Consider the following 22,011-nt stretch of genomic DNA (forward strand, 5'->3'; position numbering starts at 1 on the left):
TCGCTGCCGTCCTCTTACGGAGCTGGTGTGCCAGCATCCGACTAGCCTTTTCCCCGTACTCGTAGGTCGCCCCCTGCGCCTTCCTCCACTGTGCCTCCGCCTTCCCCGTGGTCAACAGGTCAAACTCCGTCTGGAGCCGTCGTCTTTCCCCAAGTAATCTTTCCTCTGGGGCCTCTGCGTATCTCCTGTCCACTCTCAGAATCTCCCCCACTAACCTCTCCTTTTCCATGCCCTCTGTCTTCTCCCTATGAGCCCTGATGGAAATTAGCTCTCCCCTGATCACCGCCTTCAACGCCTCCCACACCACCCCCACTCGCACCTCCCCGTTGTCGTTGGCTTCCAAGTACCTTTCGATACACCCCCTCACCTTCTCACACACCACCTCATCTGCCAGCAGTCCCACATCCAGCCGCCACAGCGGGCGTTGGTCCCTCTCCTCTCCCAGCCCCATTTCCACCCAGTGCGGGCGTGGCCCGAAATGGCTATGGCCGAATACTCCGTCCCCTCCACCCTCGGGATGAGCGCCCTACCCAGAACAAAGAAATCTATCCGGGAGTAGGCTTTGTGCACGTGGGAGAAGAAAGAAAATTCCCTGGCCTGCGGTCTTGCAAACCTCCATGGGTCCACTCCCCCCATCTGATCCATAAACCCCCTAAGCACCTTGGCCGCCGCCGGCCTCTTTCCCGTCCTTGATCTGGAGCGGTCCAGTGCTGGGTCCAGCACTGTATTGAAGTCCCCTCCCATTATCAGGCCTCCTACCTCCAGGTCCGGAATGCGCCCCAACATGCGCTTCATGAATCCAGCATCATCCCAGTTTGGGGCGTATACATTTACCAATACCACCCACGTCCCTTGCAGCCTACCACTCACCATCACATATCTCCCTCCATTATCCACTACGATGATCTTGGCCTCAAATTACACATGCTTTCCCACCAAAATTGCCAACCCCCTATTTTTTGCGTCCAGTCCCGAGTGAAATACCTGTCCTACCCATCCCCTTCTTAACCTGACCTGGTCCGCCACTTTCAGGTGTGTCTCTTGGAGCATAGCCACGTCTGCCTTCCGCCCCTTCAAGTGCGCGAACACCCGAGCCCTCTTCACCGGCCCATTCAGGCCCCTCACATTCCACGTTATCAGCCGGATTGGCGGGGCTCTCTTCCCCCCCCGTGTCCGCGTCTCCCTCGCCCTCCAGTCCCCCAGCCGGGGGACCTCCATCCCGACCACCTCTTCTGTGTCCCATTCCCTTTTGGCCAGTGCAGCAGCAACCCTTCTTTCCCCCCCCCCTCCCCCTGATAGACCCTTGTCTAGCTTTTTTGCTCCCCCATATCACTCCTGTAAGTCAGCTGACAGCTGCTGACCCTGGCTTCCCCCGCCGTCCCTTTGACCCCCCCATGTGGGAATCTCCCAATCAATCCTTCGTTCCCCTTCCCGCCTTTCTTCCCGCGCGCAGGAAAAAAAAACCCCGCGCGTTCCAAAGCCTGCCCCGCCCCCTCAGGCGCAGCTCCTGTCGCGGCCTAGTCTCTCTCCCCCAGCACATATAACATTTCCTGCGCGTGATTGACCCCCTATATGCAACAACCATCATACTTCAACCCTTAAAACACCCCCCACCCTCACAAACCCTCAGAGTCCAACTTTTCAGCTTGTATAAAGGTCCACGCCTCTTCAGGCGTTTTGAAGTAGTATGTAACCCACAGTCACGCTGGCTGCAGCATTCCAAATTTCACTCCTTTCTGATGCAGCACCGCTTTGGCCCGGTTGAAACCCGCTCTCCGCTTGGCAACCTCCGTGCTCCAGTCCGGGTATATTCGGATAACTGCATTGTCCCACTTGCTGCTCCGCTCCTTCTTGGCCCATTTCAGGACCCTCTCTCTGTCCGTAAACCGGTGAAATCTCACCACCATCGCCCTTGGCGGCTCAGTTGCCTTGGGCTTCCTCGCCAGCACCCGGTGTGCCCCGTCCAGCTCCAGCGCCCTCGAAGGGGCCTCCGCGCCCATCGTCGCCCCAATCATCGTGCCCACGTATGCCGCGGCATCGGCCCCCTCCACTCCTTCTGGGAGACCCAGGATCCTCAGATTATTTCTCCTCAACCTGTTCTCCAGGTCGTCGAGTCTTCCCGCCCACTTCTTGTGTAGCGCCTCGTGCCGCTCCGCTCTCACCGCCAGGCCCAAGAGCTCGTCCTCATTCTCACTCACTCTTTTCTGGACCTCCTGGATCTTCACCGCCTGGGCCTTCTGGGTTATCCCTAGTCCTTCGATTACACCAGCATAGGCGCCAGCATCTCCTTACGCAGCTCCTCTAAGCAGCGCTTGATGAATTCCTGCATCTCCTCTTTGTCCCCGGCCGCCGCCGTTTTGTTTTTTTTTCCCCTCGCTTCTCCTGCTGCTCCAATGCCGCTTTTCTGGCTGTTGCACTTCGGGTCCGGTCCATAAAAGTCGGTAGGGGACCTCTCCTCTTTCCCACGGGTTGTCTGTAAAAAAATTCCGTTGGGGCTCCTCTAGCGAGCCCAAAAGTCCGTAGTTGCGGGAGCTGCCGAATCGTGCGGCTTAGCTCCGCATAGCCGCAACTGGAAGTCTGCAAACCTGTTCTAATGAAAGCTTCATATTATCAGTTGCATTATTTTGACAGATCTTCAAATAAGACTGGAATCATGCTTTTTCATAACCAGGTTATGAATCTTGTGGAAACTTTTAATACAGCTTAGTATCAGCATTTTGCTATATATACCTCTGTGTAGTTCCACAGTATTCTTTGTCAGTCTATCGACTGTAGGCTGGGAAATGAAAAATTGCACAGAATAGTTTCTGGTGCTTTTGTGAAAGTATACAAACAACAGAGCGAATAATGCTTGTTCATTGATGCAGTCTTGACAGCACCTTCCAAACCTGTGACCTCGACACACATGAGAACACCTCCATTGGCAAATTCCCCTGCAAGTCAGACTTGGAAGTACCTCGCCGTGCCTTCACTGTCACTGGGTCAATCCTGCAACTCCTCCCTAAAACTGTGTACTCACAAATGGTCCTCAAGAGTTTAAGAAGTTAGCTCACGACTGCCTTCTCAAAGGCAATTGGGGATGGGCAATAAATCCTGACCTTCCTATGATGCCCCTGTTCAAATAAATGTTTACAAAATTTGAGAATGGTGGTCTCCCTGTCTTTGAATTAAGAAGGGAAGATGGTAAATGTTTGATTTTCTATCCGTTTTAATTGCCAACTTAATCTCATTGATTTTGACTGATGTGTTTGCAATTGAACTATTGTTGATGTATGAAATTTTAATTACTTTTATCTTACAATGTAAAAAAGTTACAATGCCATTATTTTTGAACCTTGTTAAACTACTTGCATGTTTTCTAGAATTTCAACACTTAAACCAATAGTTCCACCTCCCCTTCCACCAAAGGTGAGTTCTCTTTCAATGGATTCCTCCTTAGTCTTAATTACATTTTAAAAATGGTGATTAACTTGTATTAAAGTTAAAGGTGATTAGGGGTAAGATAATTTGTGAATAACTGCTATAATAGGTCATTTGTGATGCTGTGCCACCCCGCAACAAACTCCGACTTTTGGAATGTATGGACTTGAAATTTTGTGGGAATTTTCAGATCAAATGTTGTTATATCATAGAAATTACAGTGCAGAAGGAGGCCATTCGGCCCATCGTGTCTGTACCGGCTCTTGGAAAGAGCACCCTACCCAAGGTCAACACCTCCACCCTATCCCCATAACCCAGTAACACTAAGGGCAATTTTGGACACTAAGGGCAATTTTGGACACTAAGGGCAATTTTGGACACTAAGGGCAATTTATCATGGCCAATCCATCTAACCTGCACATCTTTGGACTGTGGGAGGAAACCGGAGGAAACTCACGCGCACACTGGGAGGATGTGCAGACTCCGCACAGACAGTGATCCAAGCCGGAATCGAACCTGGGACCCTGGAGCTGTGAAGCAATTGTGCTATCCACAATGCTACCGTGCTGCCGTATTTAATGGTGTCTTTTAGGACAATGACTTAAGTCAGCTGAAATTCTATTCCAGCAGTCAAAATAAATCAACAGGCTGTTAAACTATGTGCAACTTAATGAATTAATTTATTAGTAACTTAAGGGCCGTCACCATTACTATCCTCTATCAGCTATAGCAGAATTTCTTGTAATGAATCACTAGCCATGGTAGTTATCAATAAAGCATCTCCAAATCAGAAGGAAAACGTATCTGAGTCTTATAGAAATATTTGTTTCCAGCACTTCTGCGTGGACCCCGAAAACTTCCCTGTTGACTTATTGGCTAAATGTAGTGGGGTGATATAAGCAGGAACTATCCTCCGCTTCTAACTTATTTAGATAGGTTTCGGTAGAAGATCAGTAATCAATTGTATCAAGGACATTGAGATGTTTGTGAACCAACGGAAATATTTTTTTTTGCACATGGTATATTTACAGGTGTACACAAAGAGAAAAGAAAAGAGGATAATAAAAACAAAAACAGAATATAAATAGAAAAACCACGTAAATAAAAAACCAAGGGACGGAAAAGTAAAAACTGGGGAAGTGTATATACCTAGAAGCACTGGAGATACAATCACATTATACATGTCTTTGTGGGGGGGAAAGAAGGGAAGCCCCCCGTTTCTTTTTGTTTTAACAAAGAGAGCACATACAACATCAGTAATACAAAATAGAACTGGGGGGGGGGGGGGTGCATGTTGCTTTTGCTTCTCCCGGTCGGTTTCCGCTGTTGTGTGCTTGCCTCCGCTTCAGCTGTCCGTCGTTCCTTCCTACTATACTTTCTTACTCTCTGTTGCCCTGCTGTGTTCGTCATGGTCGTTGTCATTTCCCGTGCTCTCCTTCCAGTTTGTGTTCCCTCGTCTTTCCCTCCCTCTGGCTCCCCTCTATTGTTCTTGGCCCCCTGTCCTTCCTTCTTCCCTGTCCCCCCCCCCCCCCCCCCCCCCCCCCATCTTCCCTCCCTGCAGCACCCCTTTCTTTACTGTTGTGTTTGGCTACCCCCTCTTGCATTGTTTCACCCCCCTCCCTCCGGGCATTTCCCTCCTTCCTTTCTTCTCTTTTCTCACGTTTTTGTTACTTTCCCCTGGCTCTTGGTTACTTGATTATTTGTTTGTTTGTTCGTTGGCCACAAACTGGTACAGTTTGGATGAATGGCTCCCATGTTCTGAAGAAGCCATCTTCCGACCCCCAGATGGCGAATTTGATTTTCTCCATTTGGAGAAATTCTGATAGGTCGGACAGCCAGTCTGCAGTTTTAGGCGGTGCTGCTAACTGCCAGCCGAGCAGGGTTCTATGGTGGGCGATCAGGGAGGCAAAGGCAAGGGCGTCCGCCCTCCTCCCCATGAAGAGATCTGGCTGGTCTGATACCCCGAAGACCGCCACATTCGGGCACAGCTCCACCCTCATCCTCACCACTTTGGGCATTGCCTCGAAGAAGGCTGTCCAGTAGCCAGCAATTCTGGAGCAAGACCAGAACATGTGGGTGGGGTTGGCCTGGCCTCCTTGGCACTGTTCACATCTGTCCTCCATCTTTGGGAAGAACCTACTCATTCAGGTTCTTGTTAAGTGGGCTCTATGTACCACCTTTAGCGTTCAGTTGAGGCTTGCAACCAATGGAAATATAAGTCCAAGTATTTCTTTGCTTCACAGAACAGGAAATGCCCGTTGACAGACGGATGTAAATTTCTATTTCAACCCCCCCCCCTCCTAAAGTGTTGATAGTTTTTAAAAGAAAAGAACTCCCTGCAACAACTGCTAAAATTCAAAATTTCAAGGTGAGATGCAAATTGCAAAAGTGGATGGAAACAGCTACTTGAAAGTGAATCTGTCAGAGCAGTGGGAGATACCAAGGAGGTGACAGGGAGGGTTCGGAGTGATATGTTTCCACAAAGAAAAAAGGTGGAACTCTCACATATAGCGCTCCCTGCACACTTAGGAGTGTGCCGTTAGGAGAAGGCAAAAAGGGAAGCTTCTGTCCGATACGAAGAACTCAATACAGCACAAAAGACTATTGAAACTGCGGAGGTGAAATGACAGAGGAAAATAGGAATGCAAACAGCGAGCATGAAAACATTTATTTATAAAGGGCAGACACACTGGGCAGCATGGTCGCCTGTCTTGTATATTTCTATGATTCTCTGAAGATTAGATCTCAGCCACTCTACTTACAGCAGAATAACGGAGTTAGAAATTTTATAGGTTCTGCTACAGAGCTTTAAGCAATATTACTGTCAATGTGGAAAAAAGGATACCTTTGATATTGACTGTTTTGCCTTCACTGTTCTTGCATACAAGCATAAATGGAAACATGATCAAATTTAGTTGACTGAAAGTGTACAATATTTTGAATTGAATTCTTCAATAATTATCACACTTGTTGAAAATATGCAGTGGACAGAACTTTCAACTTTAGAAGTATAAAACAGACTAAATTGCATTGGGTCTCCATTATATACCGCACCCAATTTTCCTTTACATTGATTTCAATGTATATCCAATCTGAGTTTTATGCCTCCGCTAAGATTTAAAGTTCTGCCTGTTGATTCAAATTAAATTAGTTTTCTGTACATTCTGATCAATTATTCTTGTAATTGCAGTATTCCTATTTGTATATTTATTTGAATAATAAGGAAATGTACCAGCTAAAGCTACCTGTTTCTTCTTATTGAGACAAGTTTATACTGTTTCAGCCAAGAGTGCACAGTGCTTCTGATGGTCAGGATGAGGAGAGATCACAGACTGTCAAGAGACAACCTTGTTCAGAAAATGGACCATTAGCTGTGCCAAGAAGACAGAGTACTCCAACATCACTGTACCAGTCGGAGATTCTTGAAACACCCCTTCCCAGTAGCATTAGTAGTCCTGGATTGCTTGATATCAGAGCCAATGAGTTAGGTAATGAAGGTAAATGTGCAATTGGAGTTCGCTATACTGAAGATTGTAGAGCTGCTTATATAATTAATCAATCAATATCTTAAATCCCCCAAACCACACACAGTAAGATGCTCCATGTTATGAACCGGCAGGTGGTAAGTGCCATGCAAACCAAAGGGAAACCTGGCAAGCTACTTTCTACGTGTATTTTACTCTGCAAAGATATGTGTACTGAAGTCAGAAGTCACAAATTCCAGAAATAAATTTGGAGATTTTTGATATTAAACATTTATTAAGAAAATAAAACTTAAACACACAAGATTGCATTTTTACAGTTAATTTAGTCTGTCAGAACATTCACTAAAAAAGATTCTCAGTCGGTTAGACTCACAAATAAACACCCCTTTAGGCAACAGCTTCCATAGATGTTTAATCTATTTTTTTTAATCCAGTGATATTACCACTGTTGTTATAGGGAAAAGATGTCCCAGGGCTTCTCTTCCCCCACTCTATTGTGGAAAATTCTAAAATGTTTAAAGGGGAGGGGGGAAGAAACAGACAGATCCTTGGTTGGCTGAAAACTGCTTCACTTTGCTTTTTTCAAAACTCTGACCTGGAGTCAGGAGGTCTTACAATGGCCACTCCTCAACACAGCTCCCAAACACACTCTTTTTTCAAAAGATAATTTATTGAAGGTATATGCAAAACATATAGAGAATACAAAAATAGGAACATCCATAACGCTTAACAACAACAAACATCACATAACATATTAACGATACATATATTACTATAACAACACAATACAACAGGAACCCCCTTTATATACAAGTAGGACACCAATGCACTCAACAAAATAAAGGAGAATTTATTTTTCCTTAATAAAACAAAATAATGTACCCTCCACTCTAACAGTCAAAAATAACTACCCCCACCCCGGCTGACGCTTTAGTAGTTCTTGGGAAAAGTCAATGAACAGCTTCCACCTCACGGAGAACCTCTAATGGCGAACTTGATTCTCTCCAAATAAAGAAACTCAACAAGTTCCCATACCCATGACTCAGTGCTTGGTGGTTCTGCAGCCTGCCAATTAAGCAAAATTCTCCTTCAAACTAGTAAGGAGGCGAAGCTACCCATGTAGAACATGTACAGGCCCTTCAACCCATTATGTTTGCCGACCATTTATCCTAATCTAAGATCAATCAAACCTACACCCCTTCAATTTACTGCTGTCCATGTGCCTGTCTAAGAGTCACTTAAATATCCCTAATGACTCTGACTCTGCTGTCAGTGCATTCCACGCACCCACCACTCTGTGTAAGAACCTACCTCTGACATCTCCCCTATACCTTCCTCCAATCACCTTAAAATTATGTCCCCTTGTGACAGCCATTTCCGCCCTGGGGAAAAGTCTCTACCTATCCATTCTATCAATGCCTCTCATTACCTTGTACACCTCTATCAAGTCACCTCTCTTCCTTCTTCGCTCCAGTGAGAAAAGCCCAAGCTCCCTCAACCTTTCTTCATAAGACATGCCCTCCAGTCCAGGCAACATCCTGGTAAATCTCCTCTGTACCCTCTCCAAAGCATCCACATCCTTCCTATAATGAGGCGGCCAGAACTGGACACAATATTCCAAGTGTGGTCTAACCAGGGTTTTATAAAGCTGCAGCAAAATCTCGCGGCTCTTAAACTCAATCCCCCTGTTAATGAAAGCCAACATACCATACGCCTTCTTAACAACCTTATCAACCTGGGTGGCAACTTTGAGGGATCTATGTGCAGTGACTCCAAGATCCCTCTGTTCCTCCACACTTCCAACAATCCTACCTTTTTTAAAAAAAAAAACGCATTTTATTCAAACTTGTATCAAAGTAGGTTACAGCAAATAAACACCCCGGGAAACATTCTTCCCAAAAATCAACTATACAGTTTGTACAGATTTTTCTCCTTTTTCACCCCCACCCCCCCCTGCGACAAAAACAGCTCCTCAAACACGGTCACAAACATCCCCCACCTTTTCTCAAACTCCCCTGCTGAGCCCCTTAACTCATACTTTATCTTCTCTAACCGCAAGAAGTCATACAGGTCACCCAACCATGCTGCAATCCCCAGTGGCGATGCTGACCGCCACGCCAAAATTTGTCACCGTGCAATCAGAGAGGCGAAGGCCAAGAGATCGGCCTTCCTCCTCTCCTCTCCATGAGCTCCGGCTTCTCTGAAACCCCAAATATCGCCACTAAAGGTTCCGGGTCCACTCCCTCCTCCACTATCCTGGCTAAAACCGCGAACATTCCTGCCCAGAATCTTCCCGTTTCTCACAACCCCAAAACATGTGCGCATGATTCGCTGGCCCCTGCCCACACCTCTCACACTCATCTGCTACCCCCTGAAAGAACCCACTCATTCTCGCCCGAGTCATATTCACCCTGTGCACCACCTCAAACTGTTTCAGGCTCATCCTTGCACAAGAGGAGGTCCCGTTTACACTTCGCAGTGCCTCACTCCATACTCCCCAATTGATCCCCATTCCCAACTCCGCTTCCCATTTCTCCTTGTTCTTCACCACCCGCTCGCCTCCCTGCTCCCCCAGCCACTTGTATATATCCCCAATTCTTCCCTCCCCTTCCACATCCGGAAGCAGCAGTCGCTCCAGCAGGGTGTATCCTGGCAATCTAGGGAACCCCTTCCAGACCTTTTGTGCAAAGTTCCTAACCTGTAGATACCCGAACTCACTACCCCTCGGCAGCTCTACCTTCTCCCTTAGCTCCTCCAGACTGGCAAACCCTTCCTCCAAATAAAAATCCCTCACCTTGACCAGCCCCACTTCCCTCCATCACCTGTATACACTATCCATCCCCCCCGCGGCTCAAACCCATGATTCTCGCACAGCGGCGTTAGCACCGTCATCCCTTCCACCCTAAAATGCTCCTCAGCTGATTCCATATCTTCACCGTGGACTGCACCACTGGGCTCCCTGAATACTTACTCGGAGCCATTGGCAATGTGCCGTCACCATAGCCCTCAACTAGACCTCTTACAAGATTCCTCCTCCATCCTAACCCACTCTACCCCTCCTCCTTCCCACCACCGCCGCACCTTGTCCACATTTGCCGCCCAATAATAATGAAGCAAGTTTGGCAACGCCAACCCCCCCCCTGCTGCCTCTGCCTCTGTAGCAGGGTTTTCCCCACCCTCGGCACCTTCCATGCCCATACAATGTCAGAGATGATTCTGTCCACTTTCCGAAAAAAGGCCTTTGTTATAAAGATCGGGAGAGCCTGAAAGATAAACAAGAACCTAGGCAGAATATTCATTATCACCACTTGGACCATCCCCGCCAACGTTAAGTGCAGTGTATTCCACCTCTTAAGATCCTCCCTGGCCTCCTCCACCAGCTTCGTTAACTTCCACTTATGGAGCCCCGTCCATTCCCTCGCTACCTGAATCCCAAGTACCTAAACCTATCCCTCGCTACCGTAAATGGCATCCCCCCTAAATTTGCCCGCTGTGCCAGCTCATTCACCGGGAATACCTCGCTTTTCCCTACATTCAGCTTGTATCCCGAGAACCCTCTAAACCTCCCCATAATCCTTCCCATAGTCTCCAACGGATCCGAAACATACAGCAAGAGGTCATTGGCATAGAGCGACACCCGATGCTCCCTCTGTCCCCTCGTTATCCCCTGCCACTCTGCCGACCCCCTGAGAGCCATCGCCAATGGCTCTATGGCCAGTGCAAACAGCAGCGGCGACAGAGGGCACCCCTGCCTCGTACCCCTGTGTAAGTCAAAGCTTTGTGAGCTCATAATCATTCGTCCTCATCCTCACTCTTGGTGCCACATACAGCAACCGCACCCATGCCATGAATCTCAGCCCAAACCCAAACCTTCCCAAAACTTCGAACAAGAACCGCCATGCCACCCGATCAAATGCTTTCTCCGCGTCCATGGACACCACCACCTCCGGACCAGAGCTCTCGACGGATTCATCACCACATTCAACAGCCCTCTTATATTACTCGCGAGCTGCCTGCCTTTCACGAAGCCTATTTGATCTTCTGCAACCACCCCCGGGACACAATCCTCCATCCTCCCCACCAACAACTTAGCCAATACTTTCACATCCGTGTTCAATAGTGATATATGGGTCTGTACGACCCACATTCCACCGGATTCTTCCCTTTTTTGGGGATTAGTGTGATTACCGCCTGCTTCATCGTCTCTGGCAACTCCCCCTTGTCCAGTGTTTCATTAAACGCCCCCAACAGGTGTGGTGCCAGGTCCGCCACAAATTCCTTATTAAATTCTGCCGGGTACCCATCCGGCCCAGGGGCCTTCCCCGACTTCATACCCCTGATACTATCCAGCACCTCCCTCAGCCCCAGGGGCTCCTCCAACGCCTGTCTCTTTGCTTCCTCCACCTGGGGAAATTTCAGCTCATCCAGAAACCACCGCATGTTCACCTCCTCTCCTCCTGGGTCTGCCTCATAAAGTCCCTGGTAATACTCTCTAAATGACTCATTTATCTTCCCTGGCTCTGACACTACATCCCCAGCCCCAGTCCGGATCTTCAATATTTCCCAGGATGCAGCTTGCCTCCGCAGCTGGTGCGCCAGCATGTGGCTCGCCTTCTCCCCATACTCTTATTGCACCCCTCTTGCTGTGCGCAATTGCCCTACCGCCCTCTCCGTTGTCAGCCTGTCAAATTGCCCCTGCAACTTTTTACTCCTCGCCAATCCCTCCACGGTGGGCACCCGTGAATATTCCCTGTCGACCTCCATTATCTTGCTCACTAGACGGTCATGTTCCGCTCTCTTTCCTTATTCGCATGAACCGTAAATTAGATAATTTCTCCCTGGCCCACTGCCTTCAGTGCTTCCCAAAAAATGCCCGCCGAACCTCCCCATTCTGATTGAACTCCACAGAATCCCTAATCGCCAACCGCACCTTATCACAAAATCCTCCATCCGCCAACAACTCCGAGTCAAACCTCCACCCCGGCCTCTGCTCTCGTCCCGTATTGAACCGAATATCCAGCCATTGGGGTGCATGGTCCGAGATAACTATCCCCACATATTCTGCCCCCTCCACCCCAACCAAAATCTCCCAACTCACTATAAAGTAATCAATCCTCGAATACACCTTATAGACGTGTGAAAAGAAGGAATACTCCCTTCCCCCTGCGTTCTGAAAGCGCCATGGATCCACCATACCCATCCTCTCCATGAAAGCCCCCAAGCTCCCTTGCCATTCATACCCTACCCATCGACCTGGGGCTCGATCTATCCACCCTCAGCTCCAGGACACAGTTAAAATCTCCTCCCATGATCAACTGGTACATGGCCAAATCCGGGATTGCTGTCAGCAACCCCCTCATAAAACCCACATCACCCCAATTTGGGGCATACACATTTACCAACACTACAGGTGCCCCTTCCAATAACCCACACACAATCACATATCCCTCACCTGGATCCCTCACCTCCTTCGCACTCACGAATCCCATTTTTTTGCTTATTAAAATCGCCACAGCCCTCTATTTCAAATCAAACCCCAAGTGAAAAACCTGTCCGACCCACCCCATCCTTAACCTAACCTGGTCCTTCACACGGAGGTGTGTCTCCTGCAAAAAGACAACCCAGCTTTCAAGCTCCTGAGGTGCGCGAACACCCGTGACCTTTTAACCGGCCCATTCAGTCCCTGGACGTTCCACGTTACCAACCTTACCGGAGGCATGCGCCTCCAATCCCCTCTACCGTCCATCATCTTCCCCACTTAACTCCTGCCCCTTTAATTCCACTCTGTACCTAGCCCATCCCAGATGGCCCCTTTCTTCGCCCTTGACCATGTCATCTCCCCCACCACCTCACTTCCGTTCACCGCATAACCTGCTAGCGCGGCTGCCCCTGCCCAAAGGCACAGCCTAATGACCTCCCCTTCCCTCTCTTTTCTTTTCTCTCTTCCCCCCCCCCCCCCCCCCCCCCCCCACCCCGCCATTCCTCAGCTCAAAGAAGAAGGCCTCTTGCTGACCTTACCCTCCCCCACCCAAACAAGGACTTCGCCTGAAATCCAGGTAGCCTTCTCCAAAAGCAAACGAACCGATGTTAAGCACAAACAGTCCCATAAAACAGGAGGGGGGATGGGAACATCCATGCCCACATAAACTTTTCACCCCTACAACTCTATACAGTCTCAACATTGAACAAAGCTCCCCCCCCCCCCCCCCCCCCCACACACACACACACACACAAAAAAAGGCAAAAATCCCCCAATCCCTACACCCACTTCAAACATGCTCCTGACCATTACATAGTGTCAGCACCCTGGTTCCCAAGCATTGTCCACTCAGTTCTCTCCCAGTTTATGCTCCTTAATGAAGTCTTCGGCCGCTTCTGGGGTCTCGAAATAATACTCCTGGCCTCCGAACGTCACCCATAATTTCGCCGGGTAGAGTCCCCCAAACCTGATCTGCCGCCGGTACAGCACCGCCTTGGCCTTGTTGAAACCTGCCTGCCGTTTTGCCAACTCGGCTCCGATGTCCTGATAAATCCGGACGTTATTTCCCTCCCAGTCACAGCTACGCTTCTCCCTGGCCCACCGTAGAATTTTCTCTTTCTCCACAAATTTATGGAGTCTCACGATCACCGCCCGCGGCAGCTCCCCAACTCTTTTGCCTCGGAGACCTATGCGCTCGGTCCACTTCAGGTGCCTTATCTAGCACCCCTTCTGCCACCAGTCCCGCCAGCATCTCGAGACATACCTCGTGGCACTCGCACCTTCCACTCCTTCAGGCAGGCCCACTATTCGCAGGTTCTGTCTTCTCGAGGTGTTCTCCTGCTCCTCAACCTTTGCCCTCAGTTTTACAAAGGTCTCCTAGGAGCCCCACCTCCGCCTCCAGACCCAACACACGATCGCTGTGGTCCGAGATCACTCCTTCAGTCTCCCGAATCCGTGACCCCTGCACTTCCAAACACCTCTCCATCCGCTCCAAAGTACTCTTCAGGGGTGCCACAGCTTCTGCAATGGCCTTTGCATGATCCTCTGCATTTCTTTCCTCTGTTTATGGAATTCCTCCTTGATAAAAGTCATCAGTTCCTGTATCTGGGGCTTTACAGCCAGCCCCTCCCCTGCCTGCATGCTGTCTGTGAAGCACAAGACTTTTTCAACTTTCCAGCCAAACCTCTCACTGTTTTCTGCCGGGTCCAGTGATCAGAAGACATACCATTCCAGGGGTAAACTACTCCTCTAACATTCACCTACGCCTTTTCATCAAAATTCCACCCAGAACTGGGTAAAAAGAGCCCTTTTTTGTGACTTTGAACAGGAACAGCCCTTTATGTGACCAATCACTCCATGGTCACAAGTGGAAGTCTACAATCCTGTCTTTTAACCCTGTATTCAGCATTCCAATTCGATCTTCCAAAATGAATCACTTCACATTTATCAAGGTTGAACTCCATCTGCCACTTCTCAGCCCAGCTCTGCATCCTGTCAATGTCCTGTTGTAACCTGCAACAGCCCTCGACACTATCTACAACTCCACCAACATTCGTGTCATCGGCAAACTTGCTAACCCACCCTTCCACTTCCTCATCCAAGTCATTTATAAAAACCACAAAGAGCAGAGGTCCCAGAACAGATCCCTGCGGGACACCATTGGTCACCGACCTCCAGGCGGAATACTTTCCATCCACTACCACTCTCTGTCTTCTTTCGGCCAGCCAATTCTGTATCCAGACAGCCAGATTTCCCTGTATTCCATGCCCACTAACTTTCTGAATGAGCCTACCATGGGGATTCTTGTTAAATGCCTTACTGAAATCCATATACATCACATCCACTGCCCGACCTTCATCAATGTGTCTCGTCACATCCTCAAAGAATTCAATGAGGCTTGTGAGGCATGACCTGCCCCTCACAAAGCCATGCTGACTATCTTTAATCTAACTATGTTTTTCTAAATAATCATAAATCCTATCTCTCAGAATCCTTTCCAATAATTTGCTCACCACAGTCGCAAGACTGATGGGTCTGTAATTCCCAGGGATTTCCCTATTCCCTTTCTTGAACAGGGAAGAACATTCACCTCCCTCCAATCATCCGGTACTACTCCAGTGGAGAGTGAGGACACAAAGATCATCGCCAATGGCGCAGCAATCTCCTCCCTCGCTTCCCGTAGTAACCTTGGGTATATCCCGTCAGGCCCTGGGGACTTATCTATCCTGATGCTTTTCAAAATTTCCAGCACATCCTCCTTAATATCAACCTGTTCGAGTCTATTAACCTGGTTCACACTGTTCTCATGAGCAATAAGGTCCCTCTCTCCAGTGAATATTGAAGCAAAATATTCATTTAGGGCCTTCCCCCATCTCCTCAGACTCTAGGCACAATTTCCCTGATTGGCCCTGCTCTCACTCTGATCATCCTCTTATTTCTCACAAGTGTAGAACGCCTTGGGGTTTTCCCTAATCCTTCCTGCCAGGGCTTTTTCATGCCCCCTTCTAGCTCTCCTAAGTCAATTTTTGAGTTCCGCCCTGGCTACCTTGTATCCCTCTAGAGCCGAGCCAGATCCTTGCTTCCTCAACCTTACGTAAGCTTCCTTCTTCCTCTTGACTAGAAGCTCCACTTCTCTTGTCATCCAAGGCTCTTTCACCTTACCATTCCTTCCTCGTCTCAGTGGGACAAAGCTATCCAGCACTCGCAGCAAGTGCTCCTTAAACAACCCCCATATTACTGTTGTGCATTTCCCCAAGAACAATTGTTCCCACTTTATGCTCCTCGGCTCCTGTCCAATAACAGTATAATTTCCCCTCCCCTAATTAAATGCCTCCCATACTGTCTGTCCCTATCCCTCTCCATGACTATGGTAAAGGTCAAGAAGTTGTGGTCACTCACCAAAATGCTCTCCCACCGAGAAATCTGACACCTGGCCTGGTTCGTTTCGGAGCACCAAGTCCAATCCTTCCTGTACACACCTGACAAAACCTGCGCCATCCAAACCATTTTCTCTAAGGAGGTTCCAGTCAATATTGGGGAAGTTAAAGTCACACATGACAACAACTCTGTTACTTCTGCACTATTCCAAGATCTGCCGCCCAATCTGTTCCTCTAGCTCTCTGCTGCCATTGGGGGGGTCTGTAGAAAACTCCCAATAAAGTGACTGCTCCTTTCTTGTTTCTGACTTCCACCCATACTGACTCAGTAGACAAACCCTCCTCAACTACCTCCTTTTCTGCAGCTGTGATGCACTCCCTAATTAACAGTGCCACTCCCCCTCCTCTTTTACCTCCCTCCCTAGTCTTCTTAAAACATCTAAACCCCAGAACATCTAACAACCATTCCTGCCCCTATGAAATCCATGTCTCATAATGGCCACAGCATCGTAGTTCCAAGTACTCATCCATGCTCTAAGTTCATCTCTGTTGTTCCTGACACTCCTTGCATTGAAACAGACATACTTTAACCCATTCCACTGAGTGCAACTTTGCCCTATCAACTGTCTATTCTCCTTCACAGACTTGCTGCATACTATTTCTGCCTGTTCAACAGCTACCCTATCCTCTGATCCATAGCTCTGGTTCCCATCCCCCTGCCAAAATAGTTTGAACACTTCCGAAGAGCTCTAGCTCTAGCAAACCTCCCACCCAGGATATTGATGCCCCTCCAGTTTAGGTGCAATCTGTCCTTCGTGTATAGGTCCCACCTTCCCCAGAAGATATCCCAATGAGCCACATATTTGAAGCCTTCCCTCCTGCGCCGGCCCTGTAGCCAAGTGTTCAGCTGTACTCGCTCTCTGTTCCTTGCTTCACTTGCACGTCGCACCGGTAGCAATCCTGAGATCACTACTCTGCTTGTCCTGCTCTTTACCAACCTAACTCCCTAAAATCACTTTTTAGATCCTCATCCCTTTTCTTAGCCATGTCGTTGGTGCCTATGTGCACCACGACTTCTGGTCGCTCTCCCTCCCCCTTAAGAATCGTGTGACCACCACCCGAGACAATACATCCAGAACACCCTTCCAAAACCCCACTAGTTTTGTTCAGGACCAGAACATGTGGACATGGTTCGCAGGGGATCCGACACATTATATACATTGATCAGCCACTCCTGGGGAAAACGGCTCAGCCTAGCTGGAGTCATATGTGCTCTCTGGACAAGACTGAGCCTCTCGCACAACGAGGATGCATTAACCCTATGCAATGCTTCCTCCCAAATCCAGCCTCTCACCGTGCCTCCCAAATCTTCCTCCCATTTCTGCCACATCGGCACCAACAAGACTTCCTCCCTACTAGCCAACTCAGCATATACATTGAAGATCTTATCCTCCCCAAACTCCTCATCCGAGAGAAATCTGTCCTGTAAACCCAAGGACGGCAACATTGAGAACAAACCCAGCTCTTTACTCAAAAAGGCCCTTATCTGGAGATACCTAAACTTACTACCGCTAGGCATTTGATAAGCCTCCATCAGCTCAGTTAGGTCCAAAAACTTACCACCTAAGAACAGGTCCTCAAAGCATTTGATCCTCAGACCGTCCCATTCCTTAAACCTGGCAGGGTTGAATCTGGTTACCGCTAAGTGGAGCCAAAATGCAACCGACACTGGTTCCAAACTCTCAAAAGTGGAAACCACCACTATGGTTTGCGGAGTACCTACCTGGTAAGAAAGGGGAGCCAAAAACTTAAGGAAGTCCCTCCACACGAGTCCTCCTCCACTCTGCACCATACGACTCCTGGTCCAACAACCATCTTCGGACCATAACAATATTACTAACATTGAAAATTGGGAAGGGCCTTCGGTATCTAGGCATACAGGTGGCTCGAAAGTGGGATGCCCCCCACAAGCTTAACTTATCCCGGCTGGTAGCGCAGATGGAAGGGGACTTTAAAAGGTGGGACATGCTCCCGCTTTCTCTAGCGGGGAGGGTGCAGTCCTTTAAGATGACGGTCCTCCCCAGATTTTTGTTTGTCTTCCAGTGCCTTCCCATCTTCATCCCCAAGTCCTTTTTTAAGCGGGTGAACAAGATCATTCCGGGATTTGTGTGGGCAAATAAGACCCCGCGAGTAAAGAGACTGTATCTAGAGCACAGTCGGGGGTGGCTGGCGCTGCCGGATTTTTGCAGCTACTACTGGGCGGCTAATATAGCCATGATTAGGAAATGGGTATTGGGGGAGGGGTCGACGTGGGAGCGGTTAGAGGCGGCCTCATGCAAAGGCACCATCTTGGGGGCACTCGTAACGGCACCTCTGCTGTTCTCGCCGGCGCGCTACTCCTCGAGTTAACGTTCACCTTGTTTTGTTAAATGTTGTTAACGGTTATGTAAAAATTTTGTTTCGATAAAAATAAGTTTTTTTTAAAAAAAAACTTGGGAAGGGCCAGGCCACCCTCTCATCTATTCCTCTTCAGGCAAACTGTTTAAATACGGGGATCCCTCGTTATTATTATAATAATAATCGCTTATTGTCACAAGTAGACTTCAATGAAGTTACTGTGAAAAGCCCTTGTCGCCACATTCCGGCACCTGTTCAGGGAGGCCGGTACGGGAATTGAACCCGGGCTGCTGGCATTGTTCTGCATTACAAGCCAGCTATTTAGCCCACTGTGCTAAACCAGAATCAGTCGAGTCCTGGAGCCTTCCCTGACTGCATCAAATTCATACATCACGGCAGCTCCCGCAGACCCACTGGAGTCCCCAATGCTTGTGCCTTAGCCTGACCCACCATCGGAAACTCCAACCCATCTAGGAATCTACGTCTCACTTCGTCCCCCTGGTGGCGGTTCGGATTGGTACAGCCTTTGATAGAAGGACGCAAAGATTTTATTAATTCCTTCTGGGTCTGCGACCACCTCTTCTTCCCCACTCCCACTCCTAAGTCTACCAGCACGGTAGCATTGTGGATAGCACAATTGTTTCACAGCTCCAGGGTCCCAGGTTCGATTCCCGGCTTGGGTCACTGTCTGTGCGGAGTCTGCACGTGTCGTTCCCCCCCCCCCCGGTGTGTGTGGGTTTCCTCCGGGTGCTCCGGTTTCCTCTCTCAGTCCAAAGATGTGCGGGTTAGGTGGATTGGCCATGCTAAATTGCCCATAGTGTCCAAAATTGCCCTTCGTGTTGGGTGGGGTTACTGGGTTATGGGAATAGGGTGGAGGTGTGGACCTTGGGTAGGGTGCTCTTTCCAAGAGCCGGTGCAGACTCGATGGGCCGAATGGCCTCCTTCTGCACTGTAAATTCTATGAAATTACCCGTACAGCCGTCTGCTTCCTTAGTTGATGGCCGAGCATCCTACCAGACGTCTCCCCATGTTCGTACAAGAAACCCCTGGAATGCGCAGCTGTCTCACCGCCTCCTCTGAGGTGATCAAATCAAACTCCATCTGAAGCCTATGACGCTCCCTCAGCATTACTTTACCCTGTGATTCCAGGTGTCTGCGATCAACTGCTAAGATTGCCTCCACCAATCTCGATTGCTCTTCTCACTCCACCCTTAGCCTGTGCGCCTGGATCAAAATGCGTTCTTCCCTAACCACGGCCTTCAGTGCCTCCTACAACACCCCGGTGGAGACCTCACCAGTGTCGTTCTGATCCATATAATTATGAATGACCCCATCCAACCTCTCAGATAATCCCTTATCCGCAAGGAGACCCAACATCTAATCTCCACTGGGATCTACAAATGTATGGTTTTTCCGTCCGCAGAGCCACCCAGTGAGAGGCGTGGTCAGACACCACGATCACCGAGTACTTTGTCCCCGCAACTCTAGGAATCAGCGACTTGTCTAAAACGAAAAAATCTGTTCGGGAATAACGTGTGAAAAGGAAGACAACTCCCTCGCCTTTGGACTCCCAAAGGGCCACGGACCTATGCCCTCCATGAGTACATGAATTTCGACAGCTCCCCAGCCATTGCCGAGCAAATATGCTCGAACCTTTTAACAGGACCTTTCGGGTCTCAAACATTCCAAGTCACCAATCGAATGAGGGGGCACCTGATTATGCCCCCCCCCCACGCACTTTTCTTCGCCTGCCTTGTCCACCTCAGGATTTTTTCCTTGTCTAGGAATCGATTCAGGCATACCACAATCGTCCTTGTTTCTTCACTTTTTCCAATTAAGGACAATTTAGCGTGTCCAATCCACGTACCCTGCACATCTTTTGGGTTGTGGGGGTGAAACCCACACAAACAAGGGGAGAATGTGCAAACTCCAGATGGACAGTGACCCAGAGCCGGGATCGAACCTGGGACCTCGGCGCTGAGAGGCAGCAGTGCTAACCACTGTGGCACTGTGCTGCCCACTATCTCGTATTTTTTTAATACTGACAGCAATCGGGGAAAGCTCTGCTTCCATCATGGGTCAGCTGGTCCTCGTGTTTGACGACAGACTCCTCCAAATTTTGAAACAAAGCACCCTGGGACTCCAACCGCTGCTCGACCCTCTCAACTGCTACTTCTATCGGGTCAGTGGCCGTACCGGGTCTTTGGAGGTTTCCATCCTCTGCTTCTGAAATTGAGTGGTTAAAATGTACACTAATTGTGCTGTAGACCATTGGGCTGGGAGCACAGGCTCTGGGCCTGCCACCATCACGCCTTCGACCACGCTCTCCAGAGTCTCACGGTCAACGCTCGGACTTCGGAAATGCGTTAGAAAGTCTGATCGGGACTTTTAGGTTTTAAAACAAAATTCCTAACAAGGGAGCCACCAAGTCCACAGCCGTCTACCACATAGCCGCCACGGGAAGTCTCCCAACCTCTCTTTGAATATGTTTTTTTCTCTTTCATCTTTTCGCATTGACTTTTTCTTTCTTTGAAATTTACCTTTCCCAAGATACAAGATCTTTTATGTTCTCCTAATGGCCACCATTTTCAGGTAAAATAAAATTTAATGGCTTTGCTTTTATTTACTTATGACCTTTTTGCGGTTGTAAATTCCTTTTTACTTTCCTTAGAAATTCAACAGCTAAAATCCCAAATCATCACTTATCTGCTGATGCAACTTTTTACCCAGGTTGTGTTTACGTGTAGAAAACCAGTTTGGCCATTTTAACTTCAAGTGCCTCCCTTTGATGTCCTCAGCTTTGTAGACATTTGGTCCTCAGCTTAATTAACTTGGTCTTGCACACTCAGCCCCTACAGGCCTGCATGCTTCACTATACCACAGTGGACCCCAAAAATATTTTTAAAGCAAAACATTTTCTTCACACCCATATGCATAAATGGGGCTTAAATAATCTGAATTAATTGAGCTGCACGTACTGAGCATTCCTGGCATTACTCGAAACAGTATCAATGCCATCTTTTGGAAGAAATGTACTAAAATGGAGATTTCCATTTCCCCAAAGTCAGTTTCTGACATATACCTGAACAAAATATGACTCTTAATGGTACTGGGAGGCTGGTGTGTTTCCTCCTAGGGGGATGGTAGAACTGCTGTGTTTATCATCTGCTAGGTTACCACACAAAATAAATCTTGCATGGGGACATTTTCATTTGCATTTGGGTGGTATTAATTCTATATACTAATACTGCACAAATCACCACATTGGATCAGCAGTTTCTTGGGTTTTGTGCATTGTATGGAGTTCAGAGAATAAAACCAGTCGCTATGTGAAGAAACTTGAGATACTTTCACTGATTTGCACCACCTCTTAGGGAACCAGTGGGTATGTAAACCCACAAATGGGTGGGTCTATGAATGTGTTGAATGAAGTGTCTGTTGCATTGATGAATCTACATCAATCGAAATTCCCAGAGATATTATTTTATTTTAAAAAAATTTTTATTAAAGGTTTTCATAAAATATCAGTAACAAAATAAGAAAAAAAGAACCCAACAGGGTTAAGTACAAAACACAGTCTGGAAAAGCAACCCTCCATACCCCCCTCCCCCCTGTACAAAATAATAAATTAACATTAACACCCCGACTTAACACAACAGGTATATACACCCCCTCAGTAAATAACAAAAACAAAAATAAAGTAACCCCCCCCCCCGAGCTGCTGCTGCCATTGATCAATGTCTATCGTTCTGCCGGAAAGTCTAAGAACGGTTGCCACCGCCTAAAGAACCCTTGTACCGACCCTCTCAAGGCACATTTCACCCTTTCCAATTTAATGAACCCCGCCATATCG

General features: G+C 48.3%; 1 protein-coding gene across 3 annotated transcripts in view; it reads left to right on the plus strand.

Moving 5' to 3' along the window:
* The window catches only part of map4k5 (mitogen-activated protein kinase kinase kinase kinase 5), a 309,224-nt gene that overhangs the window by 209,553 nt on the left and 77,660 nt on the right, over positions 1-22,011 (plus strand). For 2 of the 3 annotated variants that reach the window (XM_072489786.1, XM_072489788.1), the window contains 2 exons: positions 3,363-3,408; positions 6,704-6,917. In XM_072489786.1, coding sequence (XP_072345887.1) covers positions 3,363-3,408; positions 6,704-6,917 — 260 coding nt within the window. The remainder of the gene's footprint in view (positions 1-3,362; positions 3,409-6,703; positions 6,918-22,011) is intronic. The other variant, XM_072489787.1, reaches the window with a different exon arrangement.

This window comes from Scyliorhinus torazame, chromosome 2 (assembly GCF_047496885.1).
Source record: "Scyliorhinus torazame isolate Kashiwa2021f chromosome 2, sScyTor2.1, whole genome shotgun sequence".
Lineage (NCBI taxonomy): Eukaryota > Metazoa > Chordata > Chondrichthyes > Carcharhiniformes > Scyliorhinidae > Scyliorhinus > Scyliorhinus torazame.